Source organism: Hemiscyllium ocellatum, chromosome 23 (genome assembly GCF_020745735.1).
Source record: "Hemiscyllium ocellatum isolate sHemOce1 chromosome 23, sHemOce1.pat.X.cur, whole genome shotgun sequence".
NCBI lineage: Eukaryota > Metazoa > Chordata > Chondrichthyes > Orectolobiformes > Hemiscylliidae > Hemiscyllium > Hemiscyllium ocellatum.
In genome coordinates this window covers 33,366,629-33,392,549 of record NC_083423.1, presented here as the reverse complement: position 1 = coordinate 33,392,549, position 25,921 = coordinate 33,366,629, and the positions used below count along the sequence as shown (strand labels likewise).

The following is a 25,921-nucleotide window of genomic DNA, read 5'->3' as shown; positions in this document are numbered from 1 at the left end:
ATCTAGTCGCATTTGCCAGCACTTGGCCCATATCCTTCTAAACCCTTCCTTGATGTACCCATCCAGATGCCTTTTAAATGTTGTAATTGTACCAGCTTCTCTCACTTCCTCTGGCAGCTCATTCCATTCAGTACCATCCTTTGCAATGGAGAAGTTGACCTTTAGGTCCCTTTTAAATCTCTCTGCTCTCAGCCTAATCCTATGCCCTCCAATTCTGGACTCCCTGAACCCAGGGAAAAGATCTTGTCCATTTACCCTATCCATGCCCCTAATGACTTAATTAAACCTCTATAAAGGTCACCCCTCTGCCTCTGACAATCCAGGGAAAACAGTCCAAGCCTATTCAGCTTCTCCCTATAGCTCAAATCCTGGTAATATCCTTGTAAATCTTTTATGAACCTTTTCAAGTTTCACAACGTTGTTCCTATCGAAGGCAGACCAGAATTGCACACAATATTCCAAAAATCGCCTAATCACAGCCAATGAGTAACTATCATGAAGTTATGCTGTGTAGTAAATGCTGACATTTAGACAAATTAAAATTCCATTCCTTTACCTATCAGCTTCTAATTTCTACCCATTCAATAGATGGAAAAATATGGACTGGTAAACATAGAAGCAGGTTTCTTATCACATTGTTTAAATGTAAAACTAAGGAAGATATGAGGCGGATCTTAAAATAAAGAGGGGAAACTAGACACTAGAAATTAAGTAAAAACAGAAGTATATTAGATGACATGTTTTCTAACTTGAACAAATTAGATGACATGTTTTCTAACTTGACATAAGTTAAACAGCAAACTCTTGTCAATTTTGTTTTATTTCATAAGCATCCACTCAGCACAGCAAATTCAAAACACTCAAAGCAGACAGATTCTTGAATAAATGAAAACCAGCAGCACATTGTCTGTAAATCTTAATAAAGAATGTTAGAAAGGCTGGGTAATTTTCATCCTTTTCTCATACTCTCGTGATATGTGTATATTTTTTCTAATATAACTAATTTTGTCTCAGTTTTAACATAAAGTAGAGGTAGTTGAGATAAGTTAAATCCAATCCCACTAAAACCAGAAATATTAAACATTATCCTGTGAGTGTTTCTGTACTGTGATATATATATTGGGTTCATTTCCATTATGTAATGAGTATGTGCAAAACTTCCAACATTTCCTGGCTTAAGATCTTCCCTCTTATCATACCTGTATATCAAAAGGGGGGGGAAAAATGAAAGTGATAAATCTTTTCATACTAAAACACATTTGAGCCACATTTCTTGAATTTCCTTAATGCTGAAAAACACAAATTTACAATTTTTCATTTGTAGACAACTTTTCTCTGCCTTACAAAGTCAGTTATACCCTATTTATAAAAGTGGCTGTCACAGTATTCTTACATAAGCTCAAATATCACAAATTTTGTTAATCAGAGGTACTTTGATTTGTAAATATCATACCGTTTACAACTTACACTAGAGTTTTGTGATTCAGAATGTGTGTGGTAAATAGATAGTTATGGATCATCCAGATGTACAGTCACTCAATTTTCCCTTTCTATTATCTTCAAAATTGGATGGAATGAACATCAGGTGGCCATTCTACAACTAACAGTTTATTGGAAACGGATACAAGTGGATAAATCCCCAGGACCTGATCATGTGTACCCTAATAGATTAGATTAGATTCCTTACAGTGTGGACACAGGTCCTTCGCCCCAACCAGTCCACACCAGCCCTCCGAACAGTATCCCACCCAGAACCATTTCCCTCCTAACACTAACCACTAGTGGGCAATTTAGCATGGCCAATTTACCTGATCTACACATCTTTGGATTGTAGGAGGAAACCGGAGCACCCGGAGGAAACCCACGTAGACACGGGGAGAATGTGCAAACTCCACACAGTTACTCGAGGCTGGAATCGAACCTGGGACCCTGGTGCTGTGAGGCAGAATTGCTAACCACTGAGCCACCATGTCTTTCCACCTATGTGGAAAGCTTGGGAAATGATTGCTAGGCCCCTTGCTGAGATATTTGTATCAACAATAGTCACAGGGGAGGTGCTGAAAACTGGAGGTTGGCTAATGTGGTGCCACTATTTAAGGAAGGTGGTAAGGAAAAGTCAAGGAACTATAGTCCGGTGAGTCTGATATTAGTGGTGGACAAGTTGTTGCAAGGAATCCTGAGAGACAGGATTTATACATTTTTGGAAAAGCAAGGACTGATTGGAGATAATCAGCATTGCTTTGTGCATGGGAAATCATGCCTCACAAACTCGATTGAGCTTTTTGAAGAGGGCAGAGTGGTGGACATGATCTATATGGCTTCAGTAAGGTATTTGACAAGGTTCCCCATGACAGACTGGTTAGCAAGATTAGATCTCATGGAATACAAGGAGAACTAGCCCTTTGGATAGTTTATAAAATCATGAGGGGAATAGATAGGATAAACAGACAAAGTATTTTCCCTGGGGTGGGGCAGTCCAGAACTAGGGGGCATAGGTTGAGGGTGAGATGGGAAAGATATAAAAGAGATCTAAGGAGCAAAGTTTTCATGCAGAGGGTGGTAAAAGGCATCTGGATGGGTATATGAAAAGGAAGGGTTTACAGGGATATGAGTAAATAGGACTAGATTAGGTTAGGATACCTGGTTGGCATTGATGAGTTGGACCAAAGGGTCTGTTTCTGTGCTGTACATCTCCATGACTTCCAAAAGGTGAAAAGTTGCTCATAGAATGTTCAAGCAGAAATGGAGCCTACTTTACCTCCTTCACTTATGCCAGATCACAGTCCCTTTATTCACATATTTCCTTTCAAAATTAATCTATTACCCTTGTAAAGTTTTGAATTCTGCTTCTATTATGTTATTAAAAAAAGGAAGAATTATTTAACCTTTTCCTTTATTGTGTGTGAAAGAAATGCAATTTCCCACTTCATGCAATTACTTAGCTCTAATTTTAAGGATGTCAGTTTGTTTTTATTCATCCTGCAGCTGAAAATTATTCCTTTGTACCCTTTCTTCTATTTCTTCAAATTTAGAATCTCGGGGAGATATAATCTAGGAATAGGAAATAATAAAAACCAAGTTTTCTTACAGCCTCTCTTCATAATTTAATTCTTTCATATCTAGTATCATTCTGGTAATTTGGTGCTGTACTCCATCCAAGCACATAACTCTTGCCTGAAAAGTGATACCTAATAATATTCTAACCAAGTTTAGAGTAATAGAGATGAACAGCATAGAAACAAACCCTTTGGTCCAACTTGTCCATGCCAACCAGATATCCTATTCTAATCTAGTCCCATTTGCCAGCATTTGGCACACATCACCCTCTGTGTGAAAAAGTTGCCCTTTGGTCCCTTTTATATCTTTCCCCTCTCACTCTAACCCTATGTCCTCTAGTTCTGGACTGCCCCACCCCAAGGAAAAGACCTTGACTATTCATACTATTCATGCCCCTCATGATTTTATAAACTTCTATAACGTCACCTCTCAGCATCCGACACTCCAGGGCAAACCACGCCGCTATTCAGTATCTCTCTACAGCTCAAGTCCTCCAACCCTGCCAACATCCTTGTAAATCTTTTCTGAACCCTTTCAAGTTTCATGTCATCCTTCAGATAGGAAAGAGACAAGAATTGCAAGCAATATTCCAAAAAAGTGGCCAAACCATTGTCCTGTACAGTCATGAAATGACCTCCCAACTCCTATACTCAATGCTCTGACCTTACAAATGCTGCCTTCAGTATCATATCTACCTGTGACTCTACTTTCAAGAAACAATGAACCTGCACTCCAAGGTCTCTTTGTTCAGCGACATTCCCCAGGACCTTACCATTAAGTGTGTAAGTCCTGCTCTGATTTGCTTTTACAAAATGCAGCACCTCGCATTTCTGAAAACGTAAACTCCATCTGCCACTCCTCAGCCTGTTGGCCCATCTGATCAGGGTCCCATTGTACTCTGAGGTAACCTGCTTCACTGTTCAATTTTGGTGTCATCTGCAAACTTGCTAACTATACCTCCTAAGTTCACATCCAAGTCTTTTATATAAATGACAAAAAGTAGTGGACCCAGCACCGATCCTTATGGCACTCCACTGGTCACAGGCCTCCAGTCTGAAAAGCAACCCTCCACACCACCCTCTGTCTTCTATCTTCAAGCCAGCTTTCTGTCCAAATGGCTAGATTTCCATGCATTCCATGAGATCTAACCTTGCTAACCAGTCTTGTTGAATACCTTACTGAAGTCCAAATAAATCATGTCTACCGCTCTGCCCTCATCAATCCACTTTGTTACTTCTTAAAAAAAAACTCACTCATGTTCGTGAGACATGATTTCTCACACACAAAGCCATACTGACTATCCCTAATCAGTCCTTGCCTTCCAAATACATGTACATCCTGTACTAAGGATTCCCTCCAACAACTTGCCCACCACCTACATCAGGCTGATAGGTCTATAGTTCTCTGGTTTTTCCTTACCACCTTTCTTAAGTAGTGGCACGATGTTAGCCAAACTCCAGTGTTCCGGCACCTCACCTGTGCCTATCAATGATAGAAATATCTCAGCATGGGGCACAGCAATTACTTCCCTAGCTTCCCACAGGGGCTTAGGGTACACTTCATCAGGTCCTGGGAATTTATTCAATTTTATGTATTTCAAGGCAACCAGCACCACCTCCTCTGTAATATGGACATTTTTCAAGATGTCACCATCTATTTCCCCACATTCCATATCTTCCATGTCCTTCTCCACTGTAAATACTGATGCAAAATACTCATTTGGTATCTCTCCCATCTTCTGCCACTCCACACATAGACTGTCTTGTTGATCTTCGAGGGGCTATATTCTCTCCCTATTTACCCTTTTGTTCTTAATGTATTTATAAAAACCCTTTGGATTCTCTTTAACCCTATGTGGCAAAAGTATCTCATGTCCCCTTTTTGCCCTCCTGTTTTCCCTCTTAAGTATATACTTTATACTCTAAGGATTTACTAGATCTCTGCTGTCTGTACCTGACATGTGCTTCCTTCTTTTTCTTAAACAAAATCTTAAATTTTCTAGTCATCCAGCATTCCCTATACCTACCAGCCTTTCCTTTCACTCTAATAGGAATATACTGTCTCTGGACTCTAGTTATCTCATTTCTGAAGATTTCCCATTTTCCAGCCGTTCCTTTACCTGCGAACATCTGCCCCCAATCAGCTTTTGAAAGTTCTTGCCTAATTCAGTCAAAATTAGCTTTTCTCCAATTTAGAACTTCAGCTGTTAGATCTGGTCTATCCCTTTCCATAACTGTTTTAAAATTAAGAGAATTATGGTCGCTGGCCCGAAAGTGCTCCCCCACTGATTCCTCAGTCACCTGCCCTGCCTTATTTTCCAAGATTAGGTCAAGTTTTGCACGTTCTCTAGTAGATACATCCACATACTGAACCAGAAAATTTTCTTGTACACACTTCACAAATTCCTCTCCATCTAAACTCTTAATACTATGGCAGTCCCAGTCTATATTTGGAAAGTTAAAACCCCTTACCATAACCACCCTATTATTCTGAATCTCCTGAAATCTGAAATCTCCGTACAAATTTGTTTCTCAATTTCCCGCTAACTATTAGGGAGTCTATAATACAATCCTAATAACGTGATCATCCCTTTCTTATTTCTCAGTTCCACCCAAATAACTTCCCTGGATGTATTCCCAGGAATATTCTGCCTAAGCAGAAATGCTATCCCTTATCAAAAACGCCATTCTCCCTCCTCTATTGCACACCCCCACCGCCCTTCCTATAGCATTTGTATTCTGGAAAATCAAGCTATCAGTCCTATCCATCCCCGAGTCACATTTCTGTAATTGCCATGATATTGCCGTCCCATATTCCTAACCATGCCCTGGGTTCATCTGCCACCCCTGTTAGGCATCTTGCATTGAAATCAAAGCAGTTTAATTTATTAGTCCTATTTTGTTCTCTGCTTGTTCCTGCCTGCCCCTTCTGTTTGACTCGCTTCCTTTCCCAACTGTACCTGTCTCAGATAGATCTCTTTCCTCACTATGTTCCTGGGCCCAATTACTAGGGGTAATCCAGATATTACGATCCTTAAGGACCTCCTTTTTAAATTCCTGCCTAACTTGCTATATTTTCCCTTAAGAATCTCAATCTTTTCCCTTCCTATGTCGTTAGCTCCAATGTGTACAATTACCTCCTGCTGGTCCCCCTCTCCTTTGAGAACATTCTGCACCCTTTGAGATATCCTTGAACCTGGCAGCAGGGAGGCAACACACCATTCTGATTTTTTGCTGCTGGCTGCACAAACGTCTCTGTGCCTCTGAGTAGAGAGTCCCCTATCACAATCGATTGCTTGCAATCCGACGTACCCCTCATTATATTAAAGCTAGTTTCGATACCAGAAACTTGGCTGTTTGTGCCACATTCCTGGAGAGTCTATCACCTCCTATATTTTCCAAAAGAGATTACTTAAATGTGGATAGCCACAGAAGACTCCTGCACTACCTGCCTACCCCTCCTATCTTTCGTGAAGTTAACCTATCTACCTGACTGTATCTGCGGCTTTTCTCCCTTCTGATAACTGCCATCCATCACACCCCCTAGTTCCTGTAAATTGCCTCTAATTGCCACTCCACGTGATCTGGTAGGATTAACAACCAAAGACACTTCCTGCAGACATAATCATCAGTAACATGGAAACTCCTGATAAACTCCCACACAGGAAGAGCATATCACTCTGTTAAAGACTATCTTTGCTCCTTTGCAATCTACAGACTCAGAAAGTAGCACTGTTTTTGTTCTCTAAAAAAGTGTTTTCTGTACCACTTAAGCATAACTCCCCTCCTGCATTCCAATCCCTTTGATATAAATAGCTAACATTCTATTTTGGTTACTTTTTGTACCAAAATAGAATGCTTTTCTTGAGCTATGCAAATGAGAACCCATATAAATCCCTTTACTCCTCTACAAATCATAGACTTCTCTACATTAATAAATATTTCCATTTATTTTGCTTAAGTTCAGGTGGTTGACCTCAGACTTCTCCACACCAATCTCCATTGGCACATATCTTTGTAACCCATACTTTCATTGACATAACTTACTGTATCTTAGTGTAGTCTCAATGACAAACATCTCTCTCTCTCTCTTAACTAAAGTATTTCAGTTTATTCTCTTCCTTTTGATCTGATCTTAATCCCAAACTAACTTAATAGTGTTTTTATGAGCAATTATCAACAGAGAGCTAACGGCTTCTCTATCACTAGATTTTAAATAAATTCCCCATGATCATTGAATCTCTATATTTAGCGATAAATGTCAAAACAATTTCCAGTATTTGTAGGAATGATTATGCTTTTAATTTCCCACTTCACAGTCACTTTTCTTGTCAGTGTCATTCTTTTTCCCCCTCTTAGGATTCTCTAAGTTTCTTTGGCAATTTCAAAGATTACCACTTACATAAGAAATTGTTAATGTTCGAGTATGTTTAGTTGTTGACTTGACTAGGCACATGTTGTGTATGCACATACAGGCCTAGCTAAAGGAGTGTGGAAAGCATCACAAACAGATGCTAGCCTTCCTTCACTTGATATGTGTACATTCACATGTGCATAGTTAACAAGTAATACTTGTTGAGAGTATACAAATTTTTTGTTGGGTACGTCCAGACAAGGGGAGATATCCTTGCAACTCTAGCTTGACCAGAGTGGTAATAGGAATGTAACTTCTTTATACAGTTGTGGAAATCTATAACTATGTCCTAAAAAGCTGTGGCAACATTCATGAAAATCTCAAAAGAGACTGATTTTTTTAATATCATAGGAATTAAAGAAAAAAAAATCTAATTATGGAATTCATTTGAAAGAAAGATTTAAATCAGCTGTGATTGAACTAAATTGTGAAACAGGTTTGAGGGTCTGAAACTCCCACTCTTATTCCTATATAAGCTCTCTGATTAAAGCATTTCTAGCAGAACACAAAATTACGGAAACTGATGCCAGCTGCCATGCACAATTTGAAACTTAAATTTCCTATTGAAAAGTATGGTTTTATTTGCAGTACTCAAATGTTTACTGATTATGGTATAAGAATCAGTGTTAGATATTTTTACAGTCATTGATAATTGTTAATAATACTTCATTAAAGATAAAGAAAACTGACAAAACAGAATTCAGAAAGAAATGGAATGAAATGCAGAGGAACCAAACAACTAAAGAATGGAGGGGACAATAAATTTAGCTCGAATGAGATTCTTTGAAGCAAGAAAAAGCCTCTTTTCAGTAGAATTTACAGTTAATATGAAAAACATTGAATATTCATTAGGGACTAACTTACCACCAATTTGGATTGAGTTCAAGGAATCGGGTAACACCAGTTTGTGCAGAAGCAACATCAATGTGCACTGAAACATCTAGAAGAAACAATGTAGTTGACAGTGAAACTAAGAAAATCGTCTAACATATTCATCTGAAAGTGATTTCATAACTCTTATTAAGCATTGTGAAGCTTGATGACTTTTCTTTTGGAAACTTAGATTCTAACCCTGACAGAATCAGATATGCTTTGATTTGTGTTCCTATATCATGTGTGTTAAGAAAAGAAGGACTTAGTTTCATTTTTGAGTTCTGTGTGGTGGTGGAGTGGCTGCAGTTAAATTATGGAATAATATTTGAAAAATGAATGCCGGTGTCTGTCCAGGCATCTGTAGTTTTAGAGATCATGAATATAACTGCATGTAAAATTCATAACTAAAGTTGTCAGCATGGTTTGAATGAATTTTGAATTATGAAACTTCAACTATTCAAAAAGTAAAGTTAATGATTACACCATCATAGATCATGAAATGGTAACTGCAATTAGTATTGATCAAATAAGACTTCTTACATACATTCAACTGAAGATGTTCCTTGGAGCCTTGCAAATTTTCAATCTGCAATTCATACAGTTGATATTTTACTAAGACTATAAATTACTTACCATAACAAGCACCTGATGTATTTCTTACTCTCTCAGCCAAAGAAAAGAAGGAAAATTACATCTAACTATTCTGGATTCTAGCCAGCCTCATAATGATGGTGTCATAAGACAACAACAAATCAATTGTCAGTAAACTCCCCATGAAATATTTGGAATCCAAAGGAAATTAGCTCGAATACTAGCTCATGTATGCATGCAAACAAAAGAGTAGCAACCACTAATGCTAAACAATAAATAAGAAAATGTAAATAAAATATAAGGTTTTAACTAAACAAAAACATTGCTAAATATCATATACAAAATTAAACTAAAGCTAAAATTAATTTCTGCAACTAAATGTAATGACAAATTCCCAGTGATATAATAGCCAATTCCAGAAAATTATTGCTTTTAAATTCTTCAGATTCTACTGTGTTTCACTCTCATGAGCAAAATTAGAAGCTGATCAGCCATTACAATAAACATTGAGGTTTCTAGCAGATGCTGATGTATTAGATACCCAAATTTGTGCAACTCCATTCAGTGATTCAGCTTTCCAATAAATGCAAATTATTAGTTTTATTATATCTGCATTGTATTTGTGTCTTGATTGATTTAATTGAGGATATAGTATATGTTGTTGCTCATCCTCCAGCACAAATCAAACGATATGGAGTATGCACATACAAGTCATCTAGAACTTACTTTGCCGAGTCTGCCATGCTCCAATTCTTGTCAGTAGCAAGCATGGAAATAGACCCGAAAAAGTAGGAGCAGAAATTAGGCCATTTAGCCCATTAAGTCTGCTCTGCCATTCATTCAGTCATGGCTAACAAGTTTATCAACCCCATTCTCCCCAATTTTCCCCACAACCCTTGATCCCCTTATACTCAAGATCTTATCTATCTCAGTCCTAAATATACCCAATGACATGGCCTCCACAACCTACTGTGGCAATGAATTCCATAGATTTACCACTCTCTGGCTGAAGAAGTTTCTCCTTATCTTTATTCTAAAAGGTATTTCCTTTACTCTAAGGCTATGCCCTTGGGTCCTAGTATCTTCTACCAATGGAAACATCTCCTCTGTTCAGGCCATTCAATATTCTGTATGTTTCAATTAGAATCCCACCCCCATCCTTTTAAACTCCATTGAGTATAATCACAGAACCCTCAAACATTCCTCACATATTAAGCTTTTCATTCCTGGGACCATTCTCATGAACTTCCTCTGAACACGTTCCAGGGCCAGTACAGCCTTCTTGAGATATGGGGCCCAAAACTGCGCACAAGTCTCCAAATGTGGTCTGACCAGACCCTTTTAGAGCCATAAAAGCCCTGCTTTTATATTTGAGTTCTCTCAAAGTAAGTGCCACCATTGCACCTGCCTTGCTAACTACTGACTCAATCTGCAAGTTTACCTTGAGAGAATCCTGGACTAGAACTCCCAAGTCTCTTTGCATCTCAGACTTCCGAATTTTTCTCTCCATTTAGAAAATAGTCCATGCCTCTATTCTTCCGACCAAAATGCATGACCTCACACTTTCCCATATTGTACTCCATCTGCCAGTTCTTTGCCCACTCTCCTAAACTGTCCAAATCCATCTGCAGAGTCTCCACCTCCTGAATGCAACATGTTCATCTATCTATCTTTGTATCATCTGCAAACTTAGCTAGAAATACTTTTTGAAGAGGTAATTACAGACTTTTGTTACAGCAATTCTTAGACAATATATGACAGTTTTTTGACTGGCAAGGAGTTCAAAAGTTCTGTGCTAGCTAATTTTTACTGTTGTGCCATAGAATTAGCAAGATTACTATAGTTATGTAATATTGTTGCAAAATTAACTTGATATAACTACAATAAAAGCATTTCAATAAAAATGCAATTTGTTGTCCCTTCTTCATTTACCTCCTCATTCTCCCTCCCTTTCCTAGTTTTATTTTAAAATAAGCACTTAATTTTAGTTCTAATTCATATACTATTGTAACATTTCCACCAAATTCTTTCTTTCTTTCTTTCTTTCACAATGCTTAAATATTCCTAAGTTTATAGTTCTGAGTCAAGGTTGCATAATGTTTTGAAGGTAAGACCTGAATTGTACAATTTCACCTTTGGCAGACTGAATCATGTAATATTCAAAGTTCAGGTGTATGACTAAATAAATGTGACAGGCATGTAAAGAACGTAATCTACATTTGTAGGAATTAAAACTGTAATATTAACCTTACCACAGTCAAACTTGCATTGTGGCATATCTACATCTGGTTTTGCAAAGGTTTCTAATGTCATACATTTCCCAAAAGGAAGACACCACAAATGCTGAATGGTCACCCTATCCTAATCAAAAATCATTTCCTGCAGAATTAATTTTTATATTACTGTGATATTCAATATCCTTCAGTGTCCACCAATCATGTAACTGATGTAATGAATTGAAGCTTACCACATGTTCATATGCTATGGTCACCTGGGGATGTACTGAAAATCTAAACACATATATGCAGTTGTAAAGATAATCTACAGTCACTTTACATTTCTTGAATCTACTTACAAGGGTTATCCTTACATCAGGATTTGTTATAATAGCAGAATAACAGACCTGTTGTTGCAGGCACAGCCTTGTGTAGTTTTTGCATGGCAACTCCACCTGGGTAGTTGTGGTGGGATACATATAGTAACATCCCAGTGTAGCAAGCATTTCCAAGTAGATGTGCAATCACAATAACAGATCCTAACTTATATAGTAAGGATTTGTAGTAATTGATCATTCTGTGCAACAAAAAAAAACATAATTAGTAATGTGCTTGTACCATTCATTACATTTAGGCACATAAGCACAATAAGCTATTCAGGCCCTTAAGTCTGGTCCAATCTTCGATTAGATTAAGATCAATTGTATCTCAAAACATCAACTACCCACCTTTGTTCCATACCCTTCGATAATTTGATTTAGGGGAACTCAATCCACTTCAGTCTTGAAAATTTCTAAAATGCACAGATATTTGGGACAGCACATGCCAACTTTCTTCAATCTTGTGTGTAAGCGTAATTCTGACTTCACCCTCAAAGGCCTAACTCTAATTTTAAGTTTATGCTATTTTGTTTTGCATTTCCCTAACAGCACCAATTATTCCTTCGCATCTATCTTATCAAATTTATTCATTTTGAATGCCAGGATAGGATCACCTGTCAACTTTCTAAAATTAAGGGGATAAAAGCCAAATTTATTGATCCGCACTTATGATTTAACCTTTTAAGGTCTGGTATAATTCTATTTAATCTGCAACATATACCATCCAAGACTACTTTATATTTCTTAAGATTTGGCGATCAAAATTGAAAATTTATCCTCGACAAAACAACACCAATGCTCTGCAAAGTTGAAGTATCTTGGCATCGCTGATTACCCAGTACAAGGGAAAGGTCCACATTACATTTAGATTTTTTGATTAATTTTGTGCTTGCGCACTGGCTTTTACTGATTCATATGCATGGTCATTTGCTTCCCCACAACCCTGACTCTGTAATCATTCATAAAATACTCTATTCTGTCTTTTTTTCTCAAATCCAAACCTTTTATTTCCCCACATCAAAGTCGTATCTTCTACAATTTTTCTCACACACTTAGTCTTGCATTTTGCAACTTTCTATGCCCACCCATGCAAACATGATCTTTTGACGTGTCATGTGTCATGACAATTATCCTTTCCTGACACAGAACATCACCTGTTAGAAAAGTAAATTGGGAATCCTCTAGAAACAGATGTACAACTTTCTATAGTTTCATCCAAGCTGTTATACATGAAAAGCTGAAGCCAGACTGCACATCCTAGGGCTAACAGTGATCATCATCACCAGAGAATTAAATGCTGTATCCCATACATTCCATCCCAGAAACCATCCTTGTCACAATGTGCTTCAAAATCCATGCTTTTGCATTAATATTCTAGGTATTAATGGTATACTTCCAGTTTTTCACATGCATAATGCAAGCAATTATTCTGCTAAGAGTAAGTTTTTAATAATCAATTAGGTTCAGAAAATTTATGTCTCATTCCTTTCTATAATCTAGAAAAAATCAGAACTCTGTCAAACTGAAAGTAATGTTATACAAAAATGTAAATAATACAACACCAATCTGACTCAGAATAAGATACATATTCCCAAGTGAGATCCTTACAATTCTTTTTTTTGGAGATCTCACAGTCCATTCCAATTGGATTACATGGACACATATCTGCTTCTTTGACAGGGAGAATATACTTAGAGGAGAAATAACGATAAGAATGAGTTTGCACACTTATTCAGTACTACAGATCCATTTACCTTTAAGCCCATGTTGAAACATGCTAAACCAATTCTAATAAAAAGATACTAGTACAACAAGACCAATTTTAATGTAGAATAAATCTTCAACATCATCTATAAAATGATTTGAGTTACACAAAAAATTGATCTTTTAAGTTTAATGCCATTTAATACTTACATGTGCGAACATCCTATTGCTGCAATTACATTCAAAACAGGAAAAGTGTAGATTATGAAGCGCAGCTCCTTGTGAGGTAGGAATGAATATAAGAAGATGAAACCAACTGTGGGGAACAGAAACCTCCAACTCCTCTGGTCCCTAGCGCCAAGAGGCAGAAACAATATGCTGCAACCAAGAGCACGGGGCAGCACTGAGTAAAAATACCAGAAAAATGGTAATGTCTGAATAGATGCTCAGTTAAGGAAATGCCAAAAGATTGGAATTTGTTAAGTCAATATATTTAAAAAAAAATTTACTCTACCAGCATGTGGCATTGCAGGCAAAACAATCAATTGAACAAAAAGTAGTGAGGGAATGTCAAACACAGAATTAAAATTGAATCCTTAAATTTCTTCGAGAGTTGGTTCCAATACTCGCAGATCAGAGACATTATGGATTTGATACTGTAAAAAATCTCCCTCATCTCTGTTTTTAAAACATTTTCTTCCATTAATAAGTAGAATTATTTCATGGATGTTTCTAGCCAGATCTTTGTAACACCAGTCTAAACTGGATTTAAACTAAATTCCTAGACACAAAATAATTATATACTTTCATATTTCCTAATCAACCTATGCAAAGACACAAGTGCACATTTTTGCAGCAGGTGAACCCAGACTTCCTAGTTCAAAGGTAGGAATACTACCATTTTATCACTTTTTTATTCCTTCCATCTGGAAGTGTTATGACAGACAATTTAACAGCATTTTTCACACCACCAAATCACCCATGGTACTTTTCATGTATTAACTATCAATGAGTCTGCACTTTTTAAACTATCCTTACAGAGGCTCAAACCCCGAGTAATCAACGATTTATCAGCTTTTTAAGTTTGATTTAACCGATACTTTGAAGTTCCTTTCTATGGATTGTAATGTCTTCATCAACGGATTCTTACAAAATTGACAGCTTAGACTTTCACAACTTCAAAAAAAAACCTTTAAATTACAAACCAAATACTCCTGGTATGAAAGTGTCACTATTACACCAAGGTAACTGTGCTTTCTCTGATTTGTTCTATACTAATTTCTAAGAGAGAAACTATATTTGCTTTTAACACTAATCTTTTCCTGATGAAGGGCTTTTGCCCGAAATGTCGATTTCGCTGCACTTTGGATGCTGCCTGAAATGCTGTGCTCTTCCAGCACCACTAATCCAGATATCTGGTTTCCAGCATCTGCTGTCATTGCTTTTACATTTTTCCCAATCTAATCCAACCAACCCACAGACTGTGATTAACTGATCATTTGAACTAGTTCCATCTGCATCACAATTAAAATGAAAGTTTTAAATGAAAAGATAAATTTCAAAGCAATTCAGAATGGATGTTTGTCGAATAGTTTACATTTCTCTGAATATCATAGAACCCAACAATTAGTACACTGATAAAGATTTTGGGATAAAATGTATAATAATGTGTTCCTGGCACAATACCTCACTTGTTAGAAACATAGGTCAGGAATCCTCCATTTATAGCTCAAACGTTTCTGTATCATTCAACAAAGTCAGTATAAATCACAAACTCTAAATGTTCAATTCCTAAAATTTGTTTTTGATAATTGACACTATGCCAAGTGCATGCAATTAGAAAATTTCCAGGTTATAGAAGAATATTAAAATGTGAGAAACTTCATAAACATCTCGTCAGAATATGGGTAAAATTCCTGTCCTCATTACTTTTAATGAAGTGCTTGTATACGGTGGTAGGAAAATAATATTACCTGCATAGCTTTCTATTTACTAGTGAACATTAAAATTTCAAGCATGGGCCTGATAACAGTTTTCTTTTATACCTCATAAGGAGAAAATGAACATCTACAAGTAATAATTAAGCTGGTATTCACACAAGCTCTTACTGATATTGCCACACTGCTGTGATAGTGAGTTATCCATCTCGTTTTATTCTTATCTTGTCTTTTCAGCAGTCTGAAATAACTGAAAGGTAAGAATAAACTATATTGATATTGGTTTGGAGTTACCTGGAAGCCAGGTTAGTTAATTGTGTAGTATTTGAGTATTTCTAGGATTTAGTTAGTAAGCATTAACTGGAGATTCGGTTATGCTCCAAAATATAACAGCAAATTGAAGCTGTGGGGTTTGGAAGTGTGTTTGGAAGTGGAAGTTTACAGATGTTAGGGGTAGATTCTTCACACAGCGGGTTGTGAGTTCATGGAATGCCCTGCCCGTATCAGTGGTGAACTCTCCTTCTTTATGGTCATTTAAGCGGGCATTGGATAGGCATTTGGAAGTTATTGGGCTAGTATAGGTTAGGTAGGATTCGGTCGGCGCAACATCGAGGGCCGAAGGGCCTGTACTGCGCTGTATCCTTCTATGTTCTATGTTGTTAATATGTACCTCTTAAACAAAAGTTTCTAAAGATAAGGTGCCAATCCCATCTTTCAATACCTGGCATTCTGGTATAGAACAATAAGCAAAGCTTAATTTGTGAACAGTAATCAATCATCCAGAACTGAATTATAATCTGCTAATTTCAAGGTCACTTCATTCTAGATTTATTCAATTAACTGAACTTTCTGTTCAACCATAATGGGATTTGAACTCATATCTCCAGGTCATTAGCCCAACAGCATAATCACTATGCTTCCGGGTTTTACTTTTGGAATCACTCTCATTCATTCTGATTTTTTTCCTTTGCTGGAATATTGTCATTATGGTGTTATCCTTGCACTTTGTTTTGCCCACTGTGTAATGAGTCCCACATTAATAGATAAATAATTGTAAAGTTTGTTTAGTATTGTCACAGTAATCACTAATTATGTAGAAGTATGTCAATCAGCATATCCCAATATGTTCTCAGTGAAGTCAAACACAATTAAAACAAATATCTTTTCTTTTCAGAATGTTTTTGAGTTCTTCTATAAATGATTTGAAAAACCACGTAAAGGATAATCCCCAGTTGGAGCTCTTATTCAAGACTGTATTGTACCAAAGTACCTCTCCCTCAGGCCATAGGAGGCGTCTCCAAAATATAGAATCCACACACACAGTCAGACCTGTAATCAACACACTGGATGTCACTGGATATGTTTATTTGGTTGTGTATATGCATTTAAATTTAAGTTGTTGTCAAGAAACAAACAGGAAGTTACTTACCCAACCACACCAAACCAGCTGGTACGGCATGACACAGACTTTTGAAAATAGAAATACGGTGATTCACTATTGATAGCAGCAACATGAGGCCCAGGAATATGCAAAGCTCAGATCGGAACACAATGATGGATAAGGCTGAAAACCAAATAAAGGTGCCATAGTTCTGCTGCATCCAGGCAGTGAAGGCCAAGATGACTGCAACACAGATAAAATATTCAGTTTTCAACCTGATTTGTCCCATAAAAGTAATACAACAATAAAAAAGTTTCATTTCAAAAATTTTCCCCAGACATAAGTTTTTGCATATGAATATTTGAGGTAAGTTTCCAATTTGATTTTTGTCCAACACAATTCCATTCTTACATATTCTGCCTATCTTCAGCAGTCAGTCTTGGTTCATTTGTATCACTCTCTTCACCTGTGGGCTCATATCCCACTTTAGCATTAGAAGAGTCAATCTAGGCTGACATTTTGGTGCAGGTTCTATGATGTTAGAGGTTCTGACTTTCAAATGAAACATTAAAACTAAGGCTCTTATGAACATGAATGAGTCCATGACTCCATTTAAATATGTTCTCCCAGTTACTACACTTAAAAATTATTTATCTATGAAGTGCTTTGCAAAGTTCTGAGGTTGTGAAAGATGCCATGTAAATGTAAGTTATTCTTTTTCTGACAACATATTGAACTTCAATCCATTAAACATGTTTATTTTTAATTAAACATCTAACTCCATGTAATACTGTATTGTGGGTGTAGACCAAAGATGGAATCTGCTCTGGCATAAGCATTCAATATCACTGCCTGGTCCCTCACCCTTACACTTCTGCTAAACCTTTTGTAGATGTATTTGAATCACATGATACAAAACATTTCAATTCATGCATTCAACTATTTTGGTATAATTAATTTCATCACTACATTGTTTTTGACAGAACTTTTATAACATTAATTAAAAATCTTACTAAATAATGAAACAATTATGTACATGCACATTTCAGAATCATTTTTCTCATAGACCTTACAAACCTTATTAGTAAACTGTAGAAGCTTTAAATTTTATTGCAGTGGCAAACCAGTTTACTAACTACCTTATTATCCATCGAAGAATAACCAAAAGGAATTTCAGAGCTGCACTCACCAAAAGGAAATGCAATTGTATTTGGGAGAGTTCTTGAACAATAGAAGAGGAGATGAAACTGGGTTGCTGAGATCCAACAGTAAAGAGAAGCTACTGTTGAGCCAAATTGTTTTCTAACTTCTTTCTGAAGCTTCCAGAGCGCAAAAATCACACAGAGTCCCAGGCATCCTCGAACTGTTGAAAAGAAAACTATGGAAGCTGAACAAGACCCAATCACATATTCTTTTCATTAGTAGGTCTTCCATCTCTGGAAGAATAGAAAGTGATAAGAATAAACTAACAGGAGTATTTATTGCATAGTCCAGTTACAGATTGATGAGTGCTTCTAGTTGGTAAACAATCAGAAGTCACAACAACTGTGCATCTTCAATTCTCTGGTACTCAATGGCTTCCAGTTATAGCTGTTAATAGATGGGTGATCATCATCCATGACTTACTGCAGCACGGTATGGAACACATCTGCCATTATTAAATTAAAAACACAAGTGGAATCTAAGATTTTACATGCACTAAGTTATTGAAAATACAAGTTGATAACGTCACATCAAAGAAAACAGTGCATCTGGGCTTGAATGAGCACAGCAAGCAACTGTTTATTTCTTTCAGCAATCAGATTGAAAGATTGCGAATTTAACAGCAAATAGCTGAAACAGGAATGTAAATTAGCATGGGTGAATTCAATGTCAAATCAGGTACAGAAAGAGAAAAACAAAAGAGGGGTTTGATTAAGACCGAAAGACTAAAACCGAAAAGTAACAAATAAGCTGAAATGATATTTGTAAAACTTTCTAACAAAAATTAAAGTTTGAAGAGTTCAGATCTCATACATGTAACAGTCAAAAACGTGTTAATGTAATTCAGAAAGAAAGAAACACTCGCAGTCATCCAGCACCTTTCAGAAGGATCGTGTGGTTCAAGTTCCACCTGCCCCGAGATATGTCATATTTTTGAATAGATTTATTTAAATATAACTACAGCATCATGACCGCTGCCACTCTATAACCAAAAAGGTAACTTTTGAAGAAATGCCCAAAATACGTGAGGGTAGTTGGTAGAGATACTATCGAAAGTCCCCAAATTTCCTGGGAAAATTCACTCACACGATCAACCAATGAGAAAGTCACCCCATCATGAAAAGGATTGAAATTGTGAGAAACTGTTCTGCCAGTCATAGATTGATTTTTCTCCTGTGCTAAACCTCGGAGGGAAACGGTCTGTAACTGGAGGAGCAGTGGGCAGTTAGGGAAGTCACTAATATTCAATAATATTATTACTGTTAAGACATTGAGGGGTCACCAGCCTAGGATCTAGAGTAAAGCCATCTTTGGCCAGTATGTGGAGTCAACTGCGGGAAGAGAGGAGGATCTGAAGGTCCAAAAGCTGCAGCTGGGAGTTGGCAGGGTGAGGTGACACCTTTTGCTGGCGCAGACTTTTATTGGATCAAAGGATTCTGCTTGCTGGTCCCAGTTGGAATGTCAGCCTGAGGCAGACGGACAGAAGTGAGAGGATGAGGATGAGGATGAGGAGGATGTTACAGGAGGTTTTGAGGAGGATGAAAGAGACTTCTAAGTCAGAGGTGATGGGTGGGGTAGGAAAGGAAACTGCAAGAGGGATCTTGGGTGAAGAAAGAAGCTTCAATAGATATCATGGGGGAAAAGGTGTGGTTAGGAGAGCAGGAGTTTTGGGGGGAGCACAGAAGGAATGTGCATGAGGTGAGAGTGGAGAGAAGGAAGCCACAAGATTTAGGAGGAGATAGAGGACGACGGCAGGAAGGATGGAAGAAGAAATGTTGGGTGGGTATGGAGATTGCAAGGGTGGTGGGAGAAACAGACAAGAGAAAGCCTGCAGAGAAGAGGTAACAGCTTTAAACCTCTTAACATCAGAATACTTAACTACAATACAAGAACATTTCAAAACATGAGGCATTGAACTCCCTGCAAATAAATGTGAAAGATTTAGTTTAGGGCTGTGTAACTTCAGGAAATACACTTGGGGAAATAAAGTAGCGGAGCTGACTGCAATGGACACTGAGACTGAGATCCTAGATGACATAAATATGGTTGAACCAGCCTGGTTAAAATGTTCCATTTTCGTACATGTGTGATTGAACTGCAACAGCTATGACGTCCTCCATCTGCGGAAGGCATACTTAAACTTTTTGTGTGTAGAAGTGTGTTAGTTATATAATGAAAGAACAGTGGATGTTGGAGATCTGAAACAAAAACAAACAGACAGTGCTGGAGAGACTCAGCAGATCTGTGGGCAGAAAGCAGAGTTACTGTTTTGAGTGCAATGAGTCACCAGACTCAAAACGTTAACTCTGTTTTCTTCCCACAGATGCTGCCAGATCTGCTGAGTCCCCCAGCAATTTCAGTTCTGGTGTGGTAGTTATGACGAAAGAAAACATTGTTAGTTATGCCTGTTTTTTTGTAACCATTTAAGTACTGTGATGTCTCAGAAAACAGGAAGTGAGAATGTAAAAATAGTCCTTAACAATGAAAAATTACTTTGACCCCTGCATTGAAGTGTTGTAATGTTGGAAACATAAGTCAATTCATGCACAATAAGCTACCACAGACAGCAATATGACCAAGGCATTCTGCAGAGCCAACAAACTATATATACCGATGACACGGTGACTCAGTGGTTAGCACTGCTGCCTCATAGCATCAGGGAACTGGGTTCAATTCTAGTCTCGGACGATTGTCTTTACGGAGTTTACACATTCACTCCAAGTCTGCGTGGATTTCTTCTGGATTCTCCAGTTTCCTCCCATAGTCCAAGATATGCAGGTTAGGTGGACTGGCCACGGGAAATGCAAGGATAAGGTAGGGAGGTGAATCTGCTTGGTCAGTACTGACTTGATGGGCCAAATAGTTTGCGTCCACACTGTAGGGATTCTTTATTGCATACATGAGTCTCTTTTAAACTGAAGTGCTGGAGGTCACAGAATCACAGAATCCCTACAGGGCAAAAACAGGCCCTTTGGCACAACAAGTCCACACTGACCCTCCAAGGAGTACCCTACCCAAACCCATTCCCCATTATTCTACACTTACACGACTAATGCGCCTAACATTCCTGAACACTACGAGCAATTTTGCATGGCCAATACACCTCATGTTTAAATTATGGGAGGAAACCGGAGCACCAGGAGAAAACCCACACAGATATGGGGAGAACGTGCAAACTCTATTCAGATAGTCGCCCAAGGCTGGAATTGAAACTAGGACCCTGGCACTGTGAGGAGGCAGTGCTAGCCACTGAGCCACCTTTCTGCCTTAAAATAGGTCTAAAACTGAAACAGATTGTGCTTAAAAGAAAACTCAGTATGTCTGATAGCGCCTGTGGAGACAGAGTTTTGAGTTTAATCAAAAAATGGAAGAGCAGGAGGTACTCAAGAAAATTATAATCAGGAAAATTGTAGAGTCCAAATTTTGGAGCAGCTGGTTGAAAATTCCACAGGTCATAATGGATTTCATCCTAAAGTCTTAAAAGAAGTGACCAGTGTGAAAATTAAGATTCATGAGATTGGAAAATAATAAATGTAACTCCTTCACTTAACAAGGGAGACAGAAAGTAGGACCGACAAGCCAGTTAGCTTAATCACTGTCATATGTATTATGTTACAAGTTATAATGAGAAAACATTATTGCAGGGCACTTAGAAGAATTCAAAGTAATTGAGCAGAAGTACATGGTTTAATGAAAAGGAAATCATGCTTAACCAACTCACTGGTATTCTTTGAAGTTACTTGTGCTGTAATATAAAGAGAACTTGTGGATGTACTGTACTTGGGATTTCCAGGTAACATTTGATAAGGTGCACATCAAAAAGATCATAAGATAACATAAGAGCTTATGGTGTGGGGTAACATTTTCATAAGCATAAGAGATTAGCAAGCTAACAGGAAACACAGAAAGGCAAGAATATCTCATTTTTAGATTACCAAGAATGGCGTGCTCCAAGAGTCAGTGCTGGGCCCTCAATTTTTACAATTATTAAAAAAGACTTGAATCAAAGGAATGGTTGCAAAATTTGCTAATAACACAACAGGTGCAGGAGCGTCAATGTTTTGAGCATAAGTCCTTCATCAGGAATAAAGGGCTTATGCCTGAAACTTCTACTCTCTACTTGTCAGATGCTGCCTGACCTCCTGTGCTTTTCCAGTGCCAGACTTTTCGACTTTGATCTCCAGCATCTGCAGCCCTCACTTTCTCCATGTCTCCACTGGAGTTTAGCAGAGTAAGTGGTGACAACTGAAGCAGATAAGATCCTGAGCATCTGCACAGGATATATTTGGACAAGATGTTTCCTCTTGAAGGAGATTCCAGAAGTAGGGGTCACCATTTACAAATGAGGGACGGTGTATTTAAGAGAAAGATGAAGAGGAACCTTTTCACACAGAGGATTGCGAGTACATGTAACTGTTCCCTCAAAAGTGGTGGAAGCAGACACTGAATATTTTTAAGGCAGAGGTAGATTAGATTTGTGATAAACAAGTGGATGTATGGATATCAGGGTAGACAGGAATATGAAGTAATCAGATCAGTCATGATCTTATTGAATGGCAGAGCAGGATTGAGTGGCCTATTTGTACTCTGTGGTTGTCCGTTCATATATTCTTCAGCAGTCCGAGACAGTACTTTCTGTTTTTATTTACATCAAAATAAAGAGTTTTTTGGATCACACTCAGAATCAGACCTTGAAAGGTTTGCTATAAACTGAATCAATAGTGACTACGGATCATAGAGATGTACAGCATGGAAATAGACCCTTCGGTCCAGCTTGTCCATGCCGACCAGGTATCCCAACTCAATCTAGTCCCACCTGCCAGCACCCGGCCCTCCAAACCCTTCCTATTCATATACCCATCCAAATGCCTCTTAAATGTTGCAATTATACAAGCCTCTGGTAGTCCATTCCACACATGCATCACCCTCTGCATGAAAAGGTTGCCCCTTAAGTCTCTTTTATATCTTTCCTCTCTCATTCTAAACCGATGCCATCAAGTTCTGGATTCCCCCACCCCAGGGAAAAGATCTTCTTTATCCACCCTATCCATGCCTCTCATTATTTTATAAATCTCTATAAAGGTCACCCCTCAGCCTCCAATGGTCCAGGGAAAACTGCCCCATCCTATTCAATCTGTCCCTATAACTCAAATCCTCCAACCCTAGCAACATCCTTGTAAATCTTCTCTGAGCCCTTTCAAGTTTCACAACAACCTTCCAATAGAAAGGAGACCAGAATTGCATGTGATATTCCAAAAGTGGCCTAACCGTGTGAGCGGCACGGTGGCACAGTGGTTAACACTGTTGCCTCACAGCGCCAGAGACCTGGGTTCATTTCCCGCCTCAGGCAACTGACTGTGTGGAGTTTGCACGTTCTCCCTGTGTCTGCGTGGGTTTCCTCCGGGTACTCCAGTTTCCTCCCACAGTCCAAAATTGTGCAGGTTAGTTGAATTGACCATGTTAAATTGCCCATAGTGTTAGGGGCAGGGGTAAATGTAGGGGAATGGGTCTGGGTGTTGCGCATCGGCGGGTCAGTGTGGACTTGTTGGGCCAAACAGCCTATTTCCATACTGTAAGTAATCTAAATCTAAAATCAATGTCCTGTACAGCCACAACATGACCTCCAAGTTCCTGTACTCAAGACTCTGATCAATAAAGGAAAGCATCCTATCTATCTGCGACTCCACTTTCAAGGAGCTAAGAACCTGCACTCTAAAAGGTCTCTTTGTTCAACAGCAGTCCCTAGGACCTTACCACTTTTATAAGTCCTACTAAGATTTGCTTTCCCAAAATGCAGCACCTCGCATTTATCCTGTTGTAATCTGACGTAACCTTCTTTGCTGGCTACTAAACCTTCAACTTTGATGTCATCTGCAAACTTACTAACTATACCTCGTCTATTCATATCCAAATCATTTATATAAATGATGAAACGTAGTGGACTCTGCGCCGATCTCTGTGGCACTCCACTGGTCATAGGCCTGCAGTCTAAAAAACATCCCTCCACCACCACCCTCTGTCTTCTACCTTTGAGCCAGTTCCATATCCAAATGGCTAGTTTTCCTGTATTCCATAAGATCTAACCTTGCTAACCAGTCTCCCATGGGGAACCTTTTCGGACGCCTTAGTGAAGTACAATTTATATTTAGAAATAGAAGATCATAGTGTCAAGATATTAATTAATTGTAATGATTTACAGATTTAAATATTAAATTGGAATATTTACTGAGTATTTTCATTGAGACGATTGCAGAGAAATTTTAGGTATTGTTTAAAATAACACTATGTATAATACACATAGTCTCAATCAAATTTGAGTGAGGTTATTTACATAAGCAGATCTCACATGATATATACAGGAACTAAAACTGGGTATAATACCTTCAAAGGAATAGAGTTAGAATGTTATATTGCCATTGTACAGGACATTGATGAGGCTACTTTTGGAAAATCATCTACAGTTCTACTTGCCACAGAGGGTGGTTCTTATGTGGAGTGAACTGCTGGAGGAAAGTGGTGAGTGCACATATAGTTACAACATTTAAAAGACTTTTGGACAGGTATATGAATAGGAAAATATTGAGAGATATGGGCCAAATGCAGGCAAATGGGACTATTTTCACTTGGGAACCTTGGATGGCATGGGTGAGTTGGATCAAAGGCTGTTTCCCTGTTGTATGACTCTAAATACATATATATTCTCAGTCGTAACAAAAGCAAAGGCTATGTAAAAGGTTCTACAAAATCTCTTCAAGTTTAATGCAAAATGTCCAAATTGCAGCATGTTGAAGTACGTGTTTTAATCACTCAACATTTCTCTCAATTTCGAAACCAATTGCAAAGACTGACTGCAGTGAAATTTAACTTAAAAATGGGTTCGACATACCTACAAGTTGCGAGTAAAACTTGGACACATGTAGAGCTGACAGAATTGCAGCAGCTGGCGCAGACAGCAATGAAAGGAACAGTGGTCCCACAAAGGTCCTTGGAACAACACCAGGGAACTCATGATGATCGTACTACAAAAAAAGAAGCGCCTCAGTAAGAAATGGAAATGGAAAGCAGCGTGGAGGAGTTAGTGTGAAATCTTTGAGCTCCCAGGAGTCAGTACCTTGTCCAGTTGCAGACCATGGTATAACAGGTCGTGCGCCGCTTGCAGGTTGAAACTTTCTTCCACTTTCGTGAAGGGACATATTAGCAGATGGAGGGAAGCGAGCAGAACGAGGAGCACCAGCAGCAATCCTTCCCTGTGCATATCCCGGCTTCTCTCAGCCATGTTGCTTCCAAGCAGAATTGGAATGCGATGAGGCAGAACCCTCGCTATCTGCAAACGGCAGTCAAAGAGATCAAGCAGCAATGCAAGCCCAAATTGAGCTCCAGTCCCACGAACACAGTATAATCAAATGACTATTCAATTGCTATGGCTGCCCGAGACCGCCTACAGTCAGCAGATATTTAATTGCATCTGGTCTGTGTTAATTATCGCAGAGCCTTTCAGTGTCGGGCTATCCCACGTTTCTACCTGAGGAGGAAATGCGGTTCAAGCAAAACGCTGTACAAGAAAATAAGGGAAAATGAATTAGCTGATCCTCCTCCCCCTGAATAACGGGAAACAACATCCAGTTCAAAGGAGACCTACACAGGATGTAACAACCCACAATCTACATTGGCTCAGATTGAGCCCGACATTTTGTTGGTGATCTACGTTAAATTCGGGCCTTTTTCAATCCACCTACGGTCATTTTGCTGCATTATCAGCCTTAAGATGGTCTGATTCTTATTGTGTTGATAGTTTTTGTTGCGTCGGTCTGCACTTCTACACACATTTGCTTGTTTGCATTGACGGATACATTTTGCTTTGCAAACATGCAGATGTGTTGTTATGGGTACCCTTCAATTTTGTATAATTTTCTGTCAATCTTCATTGGTGCACTGAGTATCCACCTGCCAGTACTGACTCACAAATCTGTGCTCATGCTGAAATCTGTCGGGCCTGTTGTTTATTTGCATTCGCTCCTCTCTGCAAACAGCCTGGTGTGTTGAACCCGCCGCTCAGTTGCCACAGGAGCTCCACGTGTTTGCGCGAACGCTCTAAGCGTGTCGAAGGCTGATTGGCAGTTCGGCTGATGGATAGCGACGTGGACCAATGGGATGGCGAGAGGGAGG

The 25,921-nt window shown here is 38.4% G+C and overlaps 1 protein-coding gene across 1 annotated transcript; it reads right to left on the bottom strand.

Moving 5' to 3' along the window:
• Positions 1-735: 735 nt before the first annotated feature.
• Positions 736-25,837, bottom strand: alg12 (ALG12 alpha-1,6-mannosyltransferase). The gene is made up of 10 exons (XM_060843175.1): positions 25,718-25,837; positions 24,867-25,079; positions 24,642-24,774; positions 17,742-17,915; positions 16,601-16,795; positions 16,397-16,500; positions 13,445-13,668; positions 11,558-11,727; positions 8,335-8,410; positions 736-1,199 (listed from the first exon to the last, which is right to left on the bottom strand). Exons 1-10 carry the CDS (start codon positions 25,763-25,765, stop codon positions 950-952), a joined length of 1,587 nt encoding a protein of 528 aa, XP_060699158.1. The 5' UTR covers positions 25,766-25,837; the 3' UTR covers positions 736-949.
• Between the last annotated feature and the right edge of the window lie 84 nt (positions 25,838-25,921).

What these genes read in the sequence shown, in the direction of transcription:
- alg12 (XM_060843175.1), bottom strand. Translation starts at nt 25,765, where the DNA reads ATGCAAATAAACAACAGGCCCGACAGATTTCAGCATGAGCACAGATTT. An exon ending in TACAATTGCATTTCCTTTTG is followed by an intron (nt 16,796 to 17,741) that starts GTGAGTGCAGCT and finishes TCTGTGTTGCAG; the next exon opens with TCATCTTGGCCTTCACTGCC. An exon ending in ATAAGAGCTCCAACTGGGGA is followed by an intron (nt 13,669 to 16,396) that starts TTATCCTTTACG and finishes GCATCTATTCAG; the next exon opens with ACATTACCATTTTTCTGGTA.